The following is an 18,169-nucleotide window of genomic DNA, read 5'->3' as shown; positions in this document are numbered from 1 at the left end:
GGAATGTCTGGAGAGCTGGATGGGGCATCATGAAGAGGGTAGGGGGTGGATACAAGTCATCACCCAAGCTTCTGGGAGGTCCTGGGGCTGGGAGAGGGTACAGACTCCCATGCCCCTTGGCTGCACCATGGAAGTGACCATTCTTCACGGGGTCTTAAGAGGGACAAACATTCTGGTGAATTCCTCCATGGGCGTTGCTGAGCGTCTGCTATGTGCCCATGGCCATGTTAGGGTGGAAGGGGGAAGACATGATGCCACCCCTTCAGGGGACCTACCTCACAGTGTTTGGGGAGACTTGCCCTCTCCACTGTCTGAACCTCCTTTTCCTTCTCTGCTTTAGTCACCATCATCACTAACCTCCCCATCCCCCACTCCACTTGCCAAGTCCCACTTACCACCTGGCGGCAATGAACCCTCATCTGCCTGCCTCCCATCAGCTGTCTGGTGGTGGTGGAGGATGATGAGGCTCAGGCCAGTTTCTCCTGGAAATGCAAAGCCTTATATGGTCTTATTGGTACATGATTGCAGAGAGGGGCACAGGGAAACCTCCCAGCTTTAGTAAAGGAGAGACTGAGGTCCAGGGAGGGGCTGAAGGATGTGCGAGTGGAACTCCAGCTCTCCGATCCTTGTTTCTCCCCCACTCCAGCATAAGACCTGGAATCCAGAAGTGACCCTTTCTCACCATCTTTGGGGATTCTGTCCCTGCCACCTTAGTCTTATTCATCTTAATTGCAGTCTCCCTGTTCTGAGGAGCCAAAGGAGGAAGAGACTTTCGGGGAAAGAGGAGAAGGAGCTGGTGACAGGGGTAGGAAGGTAGATAGGGTCATGACCTGAAACGGTGTGACGACTGCTGACTTCCCTTTCCTGGACTTGAGCTGATGAAGGGGAAATGGTGTTGCAGTCTCCTCCGTCAGAGCCCTCAGGTGCAGACGGCACTTGTCTGCCCCTCAGCCTCAGCCTTGGCCCACCTGGTCCCCAGTGCCCTCTCCTCTGGCTGGGGCAGGAGGACCTGCCGGACATAGCCAGATGTATTACAGATGACTGCAGTCAGCTCCCCCAGGCTCCTGCTTCTCTTTCCTCCTGCTTTTTTTCCCCAGAGCTGTCTCCTTATCTCCATTCGCTTGTCTATGGGTTACTCCTGGACCCTGGGGTTAGGAGTTGGAATCAGGCTGTTAGCGATAAAAGGGTTCAAGTTGACTCATTTTCCTTATCAGGCTTAGTAGTTGAAGTGACTTGCTGAGCTTCATAATTCTTAGAGAATCTGCCATGAACCCAGCTCCCTTTCTATGACTCACCCTGCCACCCTGTGACACATAGAGTCTGAATGGCAGGTCTGGGGCTAGAACCCACGTCATCTGGACTTGGAGTCCAGTGACCCTTTGGGTTAAGCATGTGCCTGTGTGTGTGTGTGTGTGCCGTGATGGGGGAGGAAGGTCCCTGCTCTCTGTAGCTGTTTTCTTCATCCTTTGCTCTACAAGCCCTAACAGCCAATTCTGTCATCTCTAGTCTGCCCCTCTCCTGTTTCTCCATCTCCTCTGACCATGATTTTTTTCTGTCCCTGGAGGGATGATGGTCTCATTCTCACCTCCTCCACGAAACGTGTTAGCTTTTCATATTCCTAGATCCACTCACTTCTCATCATCTTTTTTTTCTAAACAAAATTTTATTGAAAAATGTAATATGACATGTCAAAGTTGTAAAGTTATTGAGTAAATAAGCAGGTATCCTAAATATTGAAAAATATTCTCCTTTTGTGCCAGGCTATGTGTCACGGCTTTGGCGCTTTGCACAGACTATTAGAAATACCTTACAACATTAAAAATAGGACATTGAGGCCGGGCGTGGTGGATCATGCCTGTAATCCCAGCACTTTGGGAGGCCAGGGTGGGTGGATCACCTGAAGTCAGGAGTTTGAGACCAGCCTGGCTAACACGGTGAAACCCCGTCTCTACTAAATACAAAACATTAGCCGGGCATGATGGCACATGCCTATAATCCTAGCTACTCGGGAGGCTGAGGCAGGAGAATTGCTTGAATCCGGGAGTCAGAGGTTGCAGTGAGCCGAGATTGCGCCACTGCACTTCAGCCTGGGCAACAAGAGTGAAACTCTATCAAAAAAAAAAAAAAAAAAAAATAGGACATTGAAGTTGGTTTCTTTTTTTGATACAGAGTCTTGCTCTGTCACCCAGGCTGGAGTGCACTGGCAGGATCTCGGCTCACTGCAACCTCTGCCTCCTGGGTTCAAGCAATTCTCCTGCCTCAGCCTCCTGAGTAGCTGGGATTACAGGCACACGCCACCACGCCCGGCTAATTTTGTATATTTAGTAGAGACAGGGTTTCACCATGTTGGTCAGGTTGGTCTCGAACTCCTGACCTTGTGATCAGCCCACCTCAGCCTCCCAAAGTGCTAGGATTGCAGGCGTGAGCCACCATGCTCTGCCTTTTTTTTTTTTTTTTTTGCCGCCCTCTCACATACCACACTCCCCTGTATCACTTATCCTTCTGAAGTTGTTATTAATCATTAATACAACTAGCTGGGCATAGTGGTGTGCGATGGTAGTCTTAGCCACTCGGAAGGCTGATGTGGGAGGCTAGCTTGAGGCCAGGAGTTCTAGGTTAGGTGAGCTATGATTGCACCATTGCACTTTAGCCTGGGTGACAGCAAGCTCCTGTTTCAAAAAAAAAATTAATTGCTACCACTTACTAAATGCTTAATATATGGCAAACACTTGCTAAACACTTTATATGCTTGATTTAAGCATCAAGCTAGCTCGGTGAAGGGTACCAGCAGGTTTCCCATTTTTTAGATGAGCAGACCGAGGTTCCTCTCGCTGCTTCATACTGGAAACTTGCACTTGATTCTGAGGCTCCTGCTTCTTCAAGAACACTGCTTTGGCTTCGCTTCTCCTGTCCCTGGGGTCTCCCTTTGTGATGGTGGTGAGCTGCTTCCTTTCTGAATCCCGCTTCAACCCTACAGTTCTCCAGAAGCTGGACGATGGGGTGGAGTAAAGTCAGCTCCCCCCGCAGTGAGGGACACTGAAGCTCCATTCTCATCTACGGATCACAGAGGGGAAGCCAGGAAGAGCCAGGGGATGGTGGACTTGGGGCTGGGAGGTCATCTCGGAGGGACAAGGGGTGAGGAGCTCTGGTTTCAAGTTCCAAAGCCCTAGGACCTCCCTCTTCTCTGTCTGCCTGCATTTCTAGCAGCCTCAGCAGCTGCAGGCCCTTGGGCGGGGCTGGATGTAGGGAAGGTCATTGTACCAAGAAGATAGTTGGGTAAATGTGGTACCTTTGTTGTAGGATTCTCTTGGGAGATGTCTGCATCAATGAGGATGGCATAAAGTAACCAGAGTCAGGATGTGGGGTCTGACTCAGTGACAGAAAAAGTGGCAGTGTGTCTCTCATAGCCAAAGGGGCCCTTGGACCGGCAGTCGGGAGTCTGGGGTTCTCTGTTGGCTCTGCCTCCTGGCACATTGGGTTTCTGGACCTCAGTTTTCTCCTCTATAAAACCGGGCAGTTGGGTGGGCATGGTGGCTCACACCTGTAATCCTAGCACTTTAGGAGGCTGAGGTGGGCAGATCATTTGGGCCCAGGAGTTCAAGACCTGCCTGTGTAACATGGTGAGACCCTGTCTCTACAAAAAATACAAAAATTACCCAGGTGTGGTGGTATGCACCTATAGTCCCAGCTACTTGGGAGGCTGAGGTGGGAGGATTACTTGAGCCTGGGAGGTCGAGGCTGCAGTGAGCTGTGATGGTACCACTGCACTCCAGCCTGGGAAACAGAGCGGACCCTCAAAACAAAAACAAAAATGAAAAACAAGCAAACGAAGAAATAAAAAAACCTAGGGGGTTGTAGTTGATGATCTGTAAGGTGAGTTGTAATTGATGTATTGGAATATTTAGGAAAAGGGCACTGGGAATATGCTAGGAACACCTGATGGAGGTATCTTTATTTCCACGGCAGCTTCGTGGATATGTCTCATTGATTCTCATGGCATCACTTTCCCCATGTAGGTGGGCAGACATTGTTACCCCTGTTTAATAAACAAGGAACCAACAGAGGCTTAGGAGAGGAGTTGCCTGATGTCGCATGATTGGTGGCAGAGCCAGGATCAACAGTGGGGCAGGGTGGGGGGACCTGGCCAGGCAGAGACTGGATGAGACCTGGGGTGAGGAATGGCAGGCAGCCAGTCAGGGCAGAAAACGAGGGTTGGGACTTACTTTGAGGTTTGGATTGGATCAGTAAATTCCCAAGAAAGAGGGAGACTAGGAGGCTAGTGAAGAACTCTGGAGTAAAGGGGAGGATTACTAAGGGACATGGAGTACCTATCATGTGTCGGACGCTTATCTATATCTCTCCCATCTGAACAAATCCTTACAGGAACCCCAGGAGACAGGTTATCTCCACTCTGCGAATTGGAAAACAGATCCAGAGAGGTTCAGTTATGTGTCTGAGAAGTTCAGTTATGTGTCCAAGACACATTCTTAGCTAAAAAGCTAAGCATTCTGAATTAGAACCCAGAGAATTTGACTCCCAAACTCTGGATCTTTTCACTGCTGTGATCCATCTGGGAAAGGCTAGTGATGCGGGCAAGGGGCTTATTGCCCCTTGGTGTTTGGTTGGGAGTGGTGGGATTGGTGGGTTGGGGGCACAAGGCAGCCAGATCTGGGACTCCTGTGCTTGTGAGTGGACTACAAAGAGTTAAAGAACGTTGGGCCTCCTCCTCCCGCCTCCTGTGGCCTCCTCCTCCAGCTCTTCCTGTCCCGCTGTTGCAACACCGCCTCACTCTTCCCCTCCCACCTTCTCTCCCCTCCTCTCTGCTTTAATTTTCTCAGAATTCTCTGGACTCAGGCTCCAGTTCTGGCCTTTGGGGTTCAAGATCACTGGGACCAGGCCGTGATCTCTATGCCCGAGTCTCAACCCTCAACTGTCACCCCAAGGCACTTGGGACGTCCTGGACAGACCGAGTCCCGGGAAGCCTCCAGCACTGCCGCTGCCACACTGCCCTGAGCCCAAATGGGGGAGTGAGAGGCCATAGCTGTCTGGCATGGGCCTCTCCACCGTGCCTGACCTGCTGCTGCCACTGGTGAGACCGGGGACAAAGGGAAGAGTGGGCTGGTGGGCGAGGCACCTTCCGGCCGGCGTGGGCCCTCTCCGGGAGGGGGCCGAGCCTCTCCTGCCCGGGCCTGGTCCTGGCGCCAGCCTCAGGCCTGCAGGTCCTAACCTCAGCCACTGCCAGTGTGGGGTTCCCCATTCATCCGCCTTTTGGAGTAAGGGCTGCGCTGAGGCAGGGGAATGGGAGAAGTTTGAAAGGGAGAGAGTAAAAGGAAGCCCTGGCCCCTGACAGCCGTGGAAGTTTGTGGGGGGCCAAGGGAATGTGGGCAGGAGATAGGCCCAGGGTGGGGCAGATTTGGCGGGCAAAAGAAGGGAGTGGGAGTAGGAAGGTTAGCGCTCGGGGAGTCCAGACGGTTCTGAATTCTGTCCCTCCGGTCAGCTGGCTGGCCTGGAGGGTGTTGGGCCGTGGGGAGGCGAGGCTGCCTGTGGAACTTGGTGGAGCACACCCTGTAGGGCAGGATTTTGGCGGCTGGTGAAGTGGGGGAGTGAGTTGAGGAGTGGGGATGGGCTGGTGTGGTGGGTTTGGGATGCTCATGGTGGGAGGTATTTGAGAATGGGCTGGGACACTGGATGGGGCAGGGCAACCCAGTGGACAGTGTCCCCAGTGCCCTGGCCAAGCCCCGGCCTCTCACCTGGGGACATTCTTTACCCTTTTGCCTGCTGCTAGGCAGGTGGCCGCTGTGGGACTGAGCCTTCCCAGGGAGCTAGTCCTACCCCCACCTGGTCAGTGTCCCTGGGCCTGTCCTCCAGCTTCCCCTCCCCGCTGCTTCTCACAGACCTAAACAACAATCCCTTGGTATCTTATTCTACAGTTCAGTTTGGGGAAGTTGGTAGAAAGTTGTTTTCGTCACTGGAAAATGTCCCTTTCTCTGGCCTCAGCCTTGTTTCAATGTATCCTTGATCGTCCTCCACGTCTTGGTCCGGGAATCATCCTGTTCAGATGTCCTGGGCCCATCTAGTCGGGCAGATTTTCCCTGCCCTGTTGTGGCCCTGCCCTGCCCGGCCTCTGAAGGCTGCGCCTACCTCCCCTCTCTTTAGTGCCTTATACTCTTCCTCTCCTACCATTCCTTTCTTCCAGCAATCTCCCCAGACTCTCCTCAGACTTCTCAGAGCCTCTTTTTTTGAAATCTTTTCTCGCTAATCCTCCTTCCCCTCCTCTCTGCTCCGCTCTGGTCCCAGCCCCAGGTCCCCAGGCAGCACGTCTCTGGTCAGAGTCTCACTCTTCTCCTTCTGCCTCCTCCTGCCTCCTTAGTCCCACCCCCTCTTCCCTTCTTCCCACTGTCCTTCCCCCACGGTCTCCCCACCAGCCAGCTGCCCTGACATCCTGCTTCTGTTTTCTGTTTGGGGGCGGCCCCTGGCTCCCTCACATACCTCCTGCATGAACAAGAGCAGCTTATATAACCTAACCTTCCATGCCTTCGTTTCTTTATCTCCAAAATGGGTGTCACAGTCGTGACCTCATACTGTTGTTTTGAAGATTGAATAGACTGATACATGTTAAGTGTTCATTTGATTTATTAAGTGTGCGCTCTGGGCTAGACACTGTGATAGGTGCTGGGATTACAGCAGAGAACAAAATCCCTGCCCACAGCTTTGACAGTCCATCAGGGGAATAGGTTGTAGCAAATAGAAAGCACTCAATAAAGTTTTTATATTGCTGTGATTAGTAGTAATTACTGGGTGGCTACCTGTGTTGGGAAAACAGAGGGTAAAGGTAGCCTGAACAGGTAAAGGGAAGTGCCTGCGTCCTGGGGTGCTTCAGCCCAGGTGGGATTATGTCTCCTAAGGGACAGAAGCCTGGCCTGGAGCTGGAGGAAAGGGAAAACAAAGGGAATGCAACATCCTTCTGAATTTCTCACCATTCAGTGGGCAATGCAGAGCTCACGTGTGTGTGTGTGTGTGTGTGTGTGTGTGTGAGAGAGAGAGAGAAGTGGGGTAGGGGAGTAGGGAAGAATGATACAGGAGAGACTGTGGCAAAGCAAACAGGATTTTGCTGCTCTCAAAGAGCTTACAGCCTAGTAACCAAGATGGCTTACAGTGAAAAATGATTTCAGAGCAATCCCGAGGAAAATATCCACAAATGCATTGTGATGTGGTGTCCTGGAGCACCAGTGGGAGGAGGAGGAACTGGGGAAGGAGATGAGCCTTAGTCCACTGCCTTTCCTTGCTTAGCAGGTCTCAGCTCCTGCGCTCAGCTCCAGAAAATTCAGGAGCTTCCCCACGCTGCTTCAGTGTCCTTCACTGTGCAACTGCAGCACTCCCTGTATAGATCTCGGTGCCTACAACTGACTGTCTTTGACTCAAGTGAGAGCTCTTGAGAGCACGAGCTGTGTATTATCCACCTCAGCATCCCTAGCACCCATACGGGACCTGTCACATTAACTGTGCCCCTTAACTATTTGCTGAATGAATTAAGGAACAAGAGATGTGTCAGATGGGATGGCGGAGGGAAAGCCTCATAGAAAAGTGGATGTGGAGCTGACATCTGAAGTCACTGCCTGTCAGGGTAGCTATAAAGGAGGGAAGCAGAGTTGGATACTGATGTGAGGAAGAGGAGAGGAATGGAGAGATGGGATTTTGTGTTGATGGGCAGGGTGGCAGGAAGCCAGACACCTTGGTTCGGGAGTGGAAAAACCATGTTGAGAAACACTAAGAAATGTGAATGGGAGAATTAGAGGGAGTGGGGGAGAGGATGGAGGAAGAGTGTTGAATATGGTTCCAGGTGCAGGAATTCATTCATTCCTTTATTCAGAAGCTGTTCTCCTAGGGCACATTCTGTGCCCAGACTGTGATTAGAAGTGAGGTGAGGCATCTCAGATGGGTGCTGTGGTTCATGCCTGTAATTCCAGCACTTCAGGAGGCCGAGGCGTGTGGATTGCTTGAGTCCAGGAGTTCGAGACCAGCCTGGGCAACACAGCAAAACCCTGTCTCTACAAAAAATACAAAGATTAGCGGGGCATGGTGGGGCGTGCTTGTCATCCCAGCTATTCGGGAGACTGAGCTCGGGAGGATGGCTTGGGCCCAGGAGGTGGAGGTTGTAGTGAGCCCTGACCACACCACTACATTCCGTCCTGGTGGTGAAGGTTGCAGTGAGCTATGATTGTGCCACTGCACTTCACCCTGGGTGACAGAGTGAGACCCTGTTTCAAAAAAAAAAAAAAAAAAAGTAGTGAGGCATCTCTGGAAGTCTCCTTCAGATCATTTCCATGACCATGGAAATGCTGTTTGGAGCCAGGCCCTGGAGATGGAGAGGAAGGTTCACACACTTGTGCGTGCAAGTTAAAGCCTGAATGAAGATTTAAAAAGTGTGTAGGACGGATGGGAGCAGGAGAGAGGCTAGAAGACACTTGCAATACCCCAGGTGTGAGGCAACCCAGGAATGCGGAGAGGACTGAGAGATCACAGGGCGAGGCCTCGCAAGATGAACTGACACATGGGATGGCGGCAGGGATAGGGATGGGGCCCTGGGGAGAGAGCGTGGCAAGTTCTCAGCATTCGTCCGGGAAGTCGATGGTGTGTCATTTGTCTAGGTGAGGAGATGGATGAATTCCGTCTGGGGCATGTTAAGGGTCAGGGAAATGGTCACGTGGAAGGGTGCGCCTACCAAGCTGGAGGAGAGGTGCTGCAACTTCTTTCTGCCTTTGTATCATTCAGACACATTGTGTTCACTCATCAGTGGTTCTCAAAAGGAGAGGAGCACACCAGACTCTTCAGTAAGGGTGTGTGTGCCTGTGTGTGGGGAGGTGGGGGGATGGTCTGAAAACTCTCCCCCAGAGATAAATATATTCCTACCAGGGGTGCTGTCTCCTCACCTCCCTCTTTGGGAATCACTGGCTTCTACTAGAGTGGAAGACAGATGTATCATTAGATCGATCAGTTGATCCATATTTATCTGCTCCCAGTCTGGAGGTCTGGTTCTGGGAGCTGAGAGGACACCAGGGGAGGATAAGACACTTTCTGACCAAGACATTTTTTGATCTCTCATCTTATAAGGTTCGTGGTCACTTTGGGGAGATCATATCTGTCACCCAACATAACCATATTATGATAAGAGCCAAAAGCAGATAGGGTCAGTTCACGTGCTTCGAGTTCACAGGGACTATGGGTCTGAGGAGCTGGGGTGGAGGAAACAGACATCGTCAGTGGTGGCTTCACGGGAGGGAGATGGGATCTCAACTGGGCCCTGGAGGAGAAGCTGCCATGACCTCCCCCAACACCTTGACATTAAATGAACAGACACATGAATGAGGGGGAAAGGAAGACTAATTGGGTCCCTGCAAGGTGGCTGGATCGGGGTCAGACCACAAGGCCGATCTCAGCGTCGCCTCCCCACTCTGCAGCCCCAGCACAGGAAGTCACACTTTAAAGCCTCCTCTGGCGGAAATTGTGGGGGAGTTGGAGGGGTGTTGGGCCACCCCCTCAACTGTCTCTCCACAGGCACCCCAGCTTCCTGCCCTTCTGCTCCAGGCTGGAGTCTGGGCCTAAAGAGCTCACCTCCTGTTTCTCCTGTTTTGCTTCATTTACGCAACTGCTGAGGACTGGGCTCACTGGGGCCAGCTGGTGCCAGCAGTGGTGCCAAGTGGTGGGGAGTCTGAGGGCCCTGGCTCCTAGGGATCAGAGAGGGCTGACCTGGAGCATTCTGGGGGCCAGGGGAAGCCTAGGAAGCAGGGCTGGTTCTTCCATCCGGCATCCCTTCTTGCCTGCTCCCTCGTTCCTGGAAGTGGGTGTTCAGGGCTCTGGAGGCTTTCCTGTATTGCCAGTGGGCTTGGGGAGGGGCTGTGGAGACTCAGAACTGGCCTTGTTTCCTAAGGATTGTCTGGGGACCCCAGGGAGGCCCCCAAACCCAGCACAACTGGTCAGAACCAGCCAGGCTGTGGGAATGCGGTGAACCCAGGGTGGGAGGGCAGCCTTGGCTTGCTTCCTGCTGGGACTGGGGAGTGTTGGGGGATGGAGTGAGAGCTCACGGAATGGGTTTAGCTGTTGGAGACTTATTGAACTGGGAGGAGGAGCGGGGGCGGGGCCTCAGTTAAAGGCCGCTGAGGGGCTAGGAGGAGCCAAGTGGCGCTCAGGGAAGGGAGGGCACAGACCTGATGGGCGGAAGCCAGGGTCGAGGGAGACTTCCCTTCGGGATGGAATGGGGAGAGGGAGGCATTTCCCGGAACATGTGGGCCAAGTGGGACAAGGGTCTGTGGCCTGGCTCTTTGCATGGGGAGGGGATGGATGGGGGTTGAGTGGGGATGGGAAGGAGGGACTTGGCCATAGGAAGAAGGGATTAGATGGAGTCCCACTTGCACGCAGGCTGGTGCCTTCTGCCTTTCTGCTGACTCATGACCCTTGAGGAGCTGGGGAAGCTGCTAGTTCCCTCTCCCCTCCCTAGGTCTCCCTCCCTCTGGCCTGAGTCACTGGGGCGGAGTTGCTGGGAAAAGATTTCCCTTTCCCGGATCTGACTTAACCCCCAGAGTGCTGGAAAGAGAAGGGAACACGTGGCCTGAGAAAGCCTCTCTCCCTCCCTCCCTCCAGGGAGGCTCACCCCCCACTGGCCAGAGGCCCCTGAAAAGCTCCCTTTAAGGCTGTCTGGGGCTGGCGTCCCCCAGTTCTTCATCGTGACTCTGCCTCAAGCCCCCTGGATGGGATTCAAAGTACCAGTGACCTTAGGTGCTCCAGTGGCTTCTTCGGGGAAAGGAACCACACTTTCAGGACTGGGAAGTTCTTCCCATCACCGCCCCAAACCCTTCCTGTTGCCCTGGAAGCCCCAGTCCTGTTCTCAGCAGAGGTGGCACGGTGTTGGCTGGCGTGGGCAGGGGAAGGTTGTTGTCCTCTGCGCAGGGGCACACGCCTCCACCTGCGGGGGCTGCTGTTGTGTTTCTGTGTGTGGCTTCCCCTGTTTGCGGCTGAGGCTTGAACTTCCGGGCCTGCACAGCTTACAGCTGCAGCGTCTCCCCGTGGCTGACTCAGGGTGTGACTGGCCTCCTGCTCCGAAATGTGGAGTTGGTGAGGCTGGGTGGCTGTGGGCTGCCTGACCCTCCTTCCCTGCCCTGGGGTTTCTGTGATCTGGTGAGTCAGTTGCTCCCCAGTGTTTAACAGACATTGAGGACACCCTCTTATCTTTACACAAAGTGTCTCTTATAGTAGAAAAAAAAAAAATGAAGCCCAGGGAAAACCAGAAACGAAGCTGGCAGAGATCAAAGTCCAAGTTAGAGCTAAATATTCACTCCTGGCTTTGCTTTCCTGGCACTGATGCCAGAACAGGACAAGCCATTTAGCTGCTGTGGGGTTGGCCTGAGACTGCAAAGCACACCTTCCAGAATGCCATGGCGTGCAGGGGGCTCCAGAACTCCCCAGCACGCCCTCAGCTCTGACCTGACAGTCATCCAAGCTGGGTCGCTAGCCTTGGCCAGCTCTATTTGCCTATGTCCTGCTCACCTTTGCCCACTCCTGCCCCCGTCTCAACTTTGTCCCCCGTCTACCCATGCAGGATCCCCAACCTTTCCCTTTTACTCTCCTCCCCATTTGTCCTTGCCAACCCCGGGTGTTTGTAAATTTTGAGGTGGAGGGGATGGGCCAGGGAATGTGAGGGCGGGAGGCAGATTGAGGTTTGATACAAACATGTAAATAAACTTCCTTCTTCTGTCCACTCCCCAGGAGTGGTGCTCACGGGAACATCACTCGCCCCCACCGCCAGCTGACTTTTTCAGAAAGCTTTTCATGGTGTAACATATTCCTGGGATGTGCATAGATCCTCATTGTTTACCTCTGTGAATGTTCGCAAAGCGATCACACGGTGAACCCAGCACCCAGATGGAGAAACACCGCCCCAATCTTTAGGGCTGCTTGTTGGAAGAAGGGGCCATCACTGAAGTAACCTGCCAATTCCCAATCAAAAACACATCCTTTCAACATCTGCCCTGTGTCCAGCACTGTTAGCTGCTGTGGGGGATTTCACAGTAAGGATAAAATACAGGGCTGGGCTCACGCCTGTAATCCTAGCACTTTGGGAAGCCAAGGTGGGAGGATCACTTGAGCCCAGGATTTTGAGACCAGTCTGAGCAACATAACAAGACCCTGCCTCTACTAAAAATAAAAAAAAATTAGCTGGGCATGGTGGTGCACGGCCGTAGTCCCAGCTATTCAGGAGGCTAAGGTGGGAGGACTGCTTGAGCATGGGAGGTGGAGGGTGCAGTGATTGCATCACTGCACTCTAGCCTGGACAACAGAGCAAGATCTTGCCTCAAAAAAAAAAAAAATACAGCTTAGATCTGGGGCCTACTAGCTTTGAGTTGAGGGAGCAAAAATGAACACACAGGACAACTAGAGAACAATTAAGCATCAGATTGTATGGTCCCAACTGTCTAAATTTCAAGGAAGAACTCTAAACTTAGTGAGTGGCGTGGCCTGGGCAGAATGTTTCACTGAGGAAGGACTTGAGCCAGGGAAGTTTTAGATCTGCTACCCCTAAGCTTCCCATCCCTCCCTCTCCTGATGGTGTCTCCTCTATCTGATTCTTCCCCAGGTGCTCCTGGAGCTGTTGGTGGGAATATACCCCTCAGGGGTTATTGGACTGGTCCCTCACCTAGGGGACAGGGAGAAGAGAGATAGTGTGTGTCCCCAAGGAAAATATATCCACCCTCAAAATAATTCTATTTGCTGTACCAAGTGCCACAAAGGTAGGGGCAAGTGGAAACGGTGAATGCCCTCAGGTCTGGGGTGCTGCTTCTTTCTCTGCTTCTTCCAGTTGTTCTTCCCTAACTTTGCTGTCTCTCCTGGGCTGGGATTTTCTCCCTCCCTCCTCTCCTAGAGACCTCAGGGAATCGGCCCTGGCTGTTGTCCCTAGCATGGGGCTCCTTCCTTGTGTTCTCACCCGCAGCCTAACTCTGCGGCCCCATTCACAGGAACCTACTTGTACAATGACTGTCCAGGCCCGGGGCAGGATACGGACTGCAGGGAGTGTGAGAGCGGCTCCTTCACCGCTTCAGAAAACCACCTCAGACACTGCCTCAGCTGCTCCAAATGCCGAAAGGGTGAGTGTGCACAGGCAGGAGAGTCAGGCCGGTCTTGAGTGGTGTGTGGGTGCCTGTCTGTGTGCAGGCTGGTGGGTGTGGGCAGGAAGGTGTGTGTTTTGGTGGGACACTGCATGGATGTGAGTGTGTATTACAGAGACAGACACACACTTAGGGGTATATCAGGAAGGGGATGCAGGGACAGGAGGATGCAGGACTCATACTCCATCTTCTCCCCTCACCAGAAATGGGTCAGGTGGAGATCTCTTCTTGCACAGTGGACCGGGACACCGTGTGTGGCTGCAGGAAGAACCAGTACCGGCATTATTGGAGTGAAAACCTTTTCCAGTGCTTCAATTGCAGCCTCTGCCTCAATGGGACCGTGCACCTCTCCTGTGAGCGCAGCTCTCCTGAGGCCAAGCCCTCTCCCCACCCCAGGGGTTGGCCCCTTCCCCATGCGGTGGCACTTCCTTTCCTTCCCCCTCCTGTATGCTGTGGGTCTGACAACCAACTCCTCTCTGGCCGCCCCCACCCTGTCCCTCTTCACTTCCTCTGTCCTGTGGGGTGGGGGTGCAGGCACTCCTCCTTTAGCTGTGCCGCACTTCTCCCTACAGGCCAGGAGAAACAGAACACCGTGTGCACCTGCCATGCAGGGTTCTTTCTAAGAGAAAACGACTGTGTCTCCTGTAGTAAGTGAGTATCTCTGAGAGCTGCTGGGCACTGGATGATGGCATGGGTTGGGACGGGTGACTGGTGGGAACCATTAGCTGGGCAACAGATGCCAGGATGCACCAGAGTGCTCAGGGTCCTACTGGCTGAGTAGGAGACACTTCGTTAAGACACCAGGCAGTCCTTCCCCTTGCTCTTCAAATCTGAAGAAGTCTTTGAGGATGGAAGATCATGCCCCAAGGGCTTGCAGCCCTTCCAACTCAGATATGTAGATTCTTGGATCTACATAGCTCATTGGTTCTAGGACATACACTCTTATAGCTCTGAAATCAAACCTCCTATAACTGGTGATTCATCATGGTTGAATTGGCAGCTTTGTTTGTGTCTGGGTAGTAATGTAAAGAAAAGTGCCTTTTATTCTTGATGGCGTCTTAGGTTTGATGCAATATGGTATTTCCTCCTTAGTCACTGTCCAGGCCTCCTCACTCCTGGCTCCACAGAAGCTGTTCTTGTCACTCACTTGCAAAGAATAAACTCTGAGGGCTCTCAGAGTTTGAACCCCAGCATAGCCACTTATTGGCTATGTGACCTTGGGCAAGTTTCTTAACATCTCTGAGCCTGACTTTTCTTTTGGCCTTTTTTTTTTTTTTTTTTGAGACAGGGTTTCACTCTGTCACCCAGGCTGGAGTGCAGTGGTGCAACCGTGGCTCAGCCTCCACCTCCAGGGCTCAAGCCATCCTCTTGCCTTAGCCTTCTGAGTAGCTGGGATTACAGGCACACACCACTACACCCAGCTAATGTTTTACTTTTTGTAGAGACAGGGTCCTACTATGTTGCCCAGGCTGGCCTCAGACTCCTGGGCTCAAGCGATCTTCCGCCTCAGCCTCCCAAAGTGCTAGGATTACCGGCATGAGCCACCACGCCTGGCCTGGGCCTTAGCTTCCTTATATTTAAAGTAAGCATAATGACATTCATTTGGTGAATTTGTGAGAACCAAAAACAAAGAAACAAACAAAACCTACAACACGTCTGACACAAAGCTATTTATTTTCCATTAATCTTCATCTTTTTTTTTTTTTTTTTTTTGAGACAGAGTCCTGTTCTGTCACCCAGGCTGGAATGCAGTGGCGCGATCTCGGCTCACTGCAACCTCTGCCTCCCAGGTTCAAGCAATTCTCCTGCCTCAGCCTCCCAAGTAGCTGGGATTACAGGCACGTGCCACCATGCCTGGCTAATTTTTGTATTTTTAGTAGAGATGGGGTTTCACCACCTTGGTCAGGCTGGTCTCAAACTCCTGGTGATCCACCTGCCTCTGCCTCCCAAAGTGCTGGGATTACAGCCGTGAGCCACTGCGCCCAGCCGGCTTCATCTCTTCTTGAAATCACTTTTATACCATTCTATGTGGTTCTCACCGTGAGCTTGAGTGGTGGGCTAAAGTGCCTCTCCCTGCTTTCAGCTTCCTGCTGGGAACTCACTCTCTCAAGTTCCTTCCAGCACCACCCCATAGAGTTCTCATCACTCCACACTGTCCAGTGACAACTCCCAACATGGAAGACCTGCTAGTTCTACAGGGTGCTCTCTGGCTGCCCCAGTAACATGTGTTTTTAAATTTTTCACATGCATGTTTGACCCCGACTCCCCGAAGTCAGGTACTGTAACTAGCAGTGTCATTTAAGAAAAAGCCCTTTAACCTCTCTTTTTGCCAAAGGATTCTTATCAGCAAAACAGTGACGAAACAACAATCCCATAACAGCTAGCTGGCTACCTTCTCAAGCACTTATTAAATGAGGCATAATGATTTTGCTTAATCCTCAATCCTGAGAGGTGGGTGATCCCTGTGGTGATGAGGAAACCGAGGCTTGGGGGTTAATGGCTTGCCTAGATTCACACTGCTAGCCAAGGAATGAACTGGAATTTACACCCTGACCCTGACTGCTTTTCACATTTTCTACACAGCCTTTTCAAGATCCCTGCCAATTCTAAAATTAAATGATTCTATGATTAACTGTGTTTCATTCTTCTGCATCAGTTCCCAAAACAAATTATATCAAGAGACAGCAAAAATATTTGTAAAGAAAGGATGTCCAACAATCTGTGTGGTTGTTTTTCTGTGTTCCTCCAATGGTAGGGCCTCTGTTCACCAGTGCCGTCTCTTCTTTTAGCTGTAAGAAAAGCCTGGAGTGCACGAAGTTGTGCCTACCCCAGATTGAGAATGTTAAGGGCACTGAGGACTCAGGTGAGGAGAAGTGACCTGGTGCCCATGCTCACCTGCCCTCTCCCTCTTCTTGCCCCCACCCGTCCATCCATCCCACCCATCCATCTATCCCTGCGGCCTCCCTCTGCTCGCTCCTCTGACCAACACCTGCTTTGTCTGCAGGCACCACAGTGCTGTTGCCCCTGGTCATCTTCTTTGGTCTTTGCCTTTTATCCCTCCTCTTCATTGGTTTAATGTATCGCTACCAACGGTGGAAGTCCAAGCTCTACTCCATTGGTGAGTGGGGCCTTTGGGAGGGAGAGGGAGCTGGTGGGGGTGAGGGAGGACATGGGTGGGTGCGACGGACATGTGTGGAGGGAGGTGAGGAGTGTCCCCTCAGTTCATACTGCTGGGGACTCTGGGCAGAAGGTGGCCCTGGATGGCTGGGGAGATGTCGAGCTGCATCAGTAGCTCTCTCGTCCCTGGGGCCACATAGGCCCTGAGGCATGTCACCACAAGTCCCCACTGCCAGCTGAGTCCAGGGTGCCAGGGCTGAGAGAGGAAGTGAAATTTATGATGCTTTCTTTCTTTTTCCTCAGTTTGTGGGAAATCGACACCTGAAAAAGAGGTGAGATGAAATCAGAGAGTTACTCCCAAATGTCCCTGACCATTCCTTATAATTGCCTAATGCTCAGATCCCCTGGAATCATCCTTCACTTCCCCGGGGGGCTCGCCTCATTCCCTCTAAGTCCCAACCCCCACGTAGAATAAAGAGGCCGGGGCTGGTTTTCGCTGCCACACCTAATGCTGCGCCACCTTCTCTCTTTCAGGGGGAGCTTGAAGGAACTACTACTAAGCCCCTGGCCCCAACCCCAAGCTTCAGTCCCACTCCAGGCTTCACCCCCACCCTGGGCTTCAGTCCCGTGCCCAGTTCCACCTTCACCTCCAGCTCCACCTATACCCCCGGTGACTGTCCCAACTTTGCGGCTCCCCGCAGAGAGGTGGCACCACCCTATCAGGGGGCTGACCCCATCCTTGCAACAGCCCTCGCCTCCGACCCCATCCCCAACCCCCTTCAGAAGTGGGAGGACAGCGCCCACAAGCCACAGAGCCTAGACAGTGAGTTTCTCCTGCGGCTGGAGACGAGGAGGCTGGGGGAGGGCCGGGGGGGCGCGGGAGGCGCTCCCAGAGGGGACCACGAGAGGCGGAGGGCGCGGGATGCGGGGCGGGGCCTGGGGTTGCCGCCCGAGGCTCACCGGCCCGCGTCCCCGCAGCTGATGACCCCGCGACGCTGTACGCCGTGGTGGAGAACGTGCCCCCGTTGCGCTGGAAGGAATTCGTGCGGCGCCTAGGGCTGAGCGACCACGAGATCGATCGGCTGGAGCTGCAGAACGGGCGCTGCCTGCGCGAGGCGCAATACAGCATGCTGGCGACCTGGAGACGGCGCACGCCGCGGCGCGAGGCCACGCTGGAGCTGCTGGGACGCGTGCTCCGCGACATGGACCTGCTGGGCTGCCTGGAGGACATCGAGGAGGCGCTTTGCGGCCCCGCCGCCCTCCCGCCCGCGCCCAGTCTTCTCAGATGAGGCTGCGCCCCTGCGGGCAGCTCTAAGGACCGTCCTGCGAGATCGCCTTCCAACCCCACTTTTTTCTGGAAAGGAGGGGTCCTGGAGGGGCAAGCAGGAGCTAGCAGCCGCCTACTTGGTGCTAACCCCTCGATGTACATAGCTTTTCTCAGCTGCCTGCGCGCCGCCGGCAGTCAGCGCTGTGCGCGCGGAGAGAGGTGCGCCGTGGGCTCAAGAGCCTGAGTGGGTGGTTTGCGAGGATGAGGGACGCTATGCCTCATGCCCGTTTTGGGTGTCCTCACCAGCAAGGCTGCTCGGGGGCCCCTGGTTCGTCCCTGAGCCTTTTTCACAGTACATAAGCAGTTTTTTTTGTTTTTGTTTTGTTTTGTTTTGTTTTTAAATCAATCATGTTACACTAATAGAAACTTGGCACTCCTGTGCCCTCTGCCTGGACAAGCACATAGCAAGCTGAACTGTCCTAAGGCAGGGGCGAGCACGGAACAACGGGGCCTTCAGCTGGAGCTGTGGACTTTTGTACATACACTAAAATTCTGAAGTTAAAGCTCTGCTCTTGGAGACAGTGGTCTGTCGGGATGGGAGGTGGGGGCAGAGGCCCAGATCCTGAGG

At 53.2% G+C, this 18,169-nt stretch overlaps 1 protein-coding gene across 1 annotated transcript; it reads left to right on the top strand.

The window, feature by feature from the left end:
* Positions 1 to 4,243: 4,243 nt before the first annotated feature.
* TNFRSF1A (TNF receptor superfamily member 1A) lies at positions 4,244 to 18,104 on the top strand. Its single transcript, XM_008973744.5, has 10 exons — positions 4,244 to 5,089; positions 12,629 to 12,782; positions 13,008 to 13,136; positions 13,361 to 13,510; positions 13,730 to 13,808; positions 15,947 to 16,020; positions 16,162 to 16,275; positions 16,578 to 16,606; positions 16,809 to 17,097; positions 17,253 to 18,104. The coding sequence occupies exons 1-10, from the start codon at positions 5,051 to 5,053 to the stop codon at positions 17,561 to 17,563; spliced, it is 1,368 nt and encodes a 455-aa protein (XP_008971992.1). The 5' UTR covers positions 4,244 to 5,050; the 3' UTR covers positions 17,564 to 18,104.
* The last annotated feature ends 65 nt before the right edge of the window (positions 18,105 to 18,169 follow it).

The sequence above is a fragment of the Pan paniscus genome, chromosome 10 (assembly GCF_029289425.2).
Source record: "Pan paniscus chromosome 10, NHGRI_mPanPan1-v2.0_pri, whole genome shotgun sequence".
Taxonomy (NCBI): domain Eukaryota; kingdom Metazoa; phylum Chordata; class Mammalia; order Primates; family Hominidae; genus Pan; species Pan paniscus.
Note: the sequence above shows the minus strand (reverse complement) of the source record. Positions and strands in the feature narration are given on the sequence as shown.

Excerpts from the sequence above, each read along its gene's own strand:
- TNFRSF1A (XM_008973744.5), top strand. The coding sequence starts at position 5,051 with ATGGGCCTCTCCACCGTGCCTGACCTGCTGCTGCCACTG. Across the intron at positions 16,276-16,577 it reads GTCCAAGCTCTACTCCATTG|TTTGTGGGAAATCGACACCT; the intron begins GTGAGTGGGGCC and ends CTTTTTCCTCAG. Across the intron at positions 17,098-17,252 it reads CAAGCCACAGAGCCTAGACA|CTGATGACCCCGCGACGCTG; the intron begins GTGAGTTTCTCC and ends GCGTCCCCGCAG.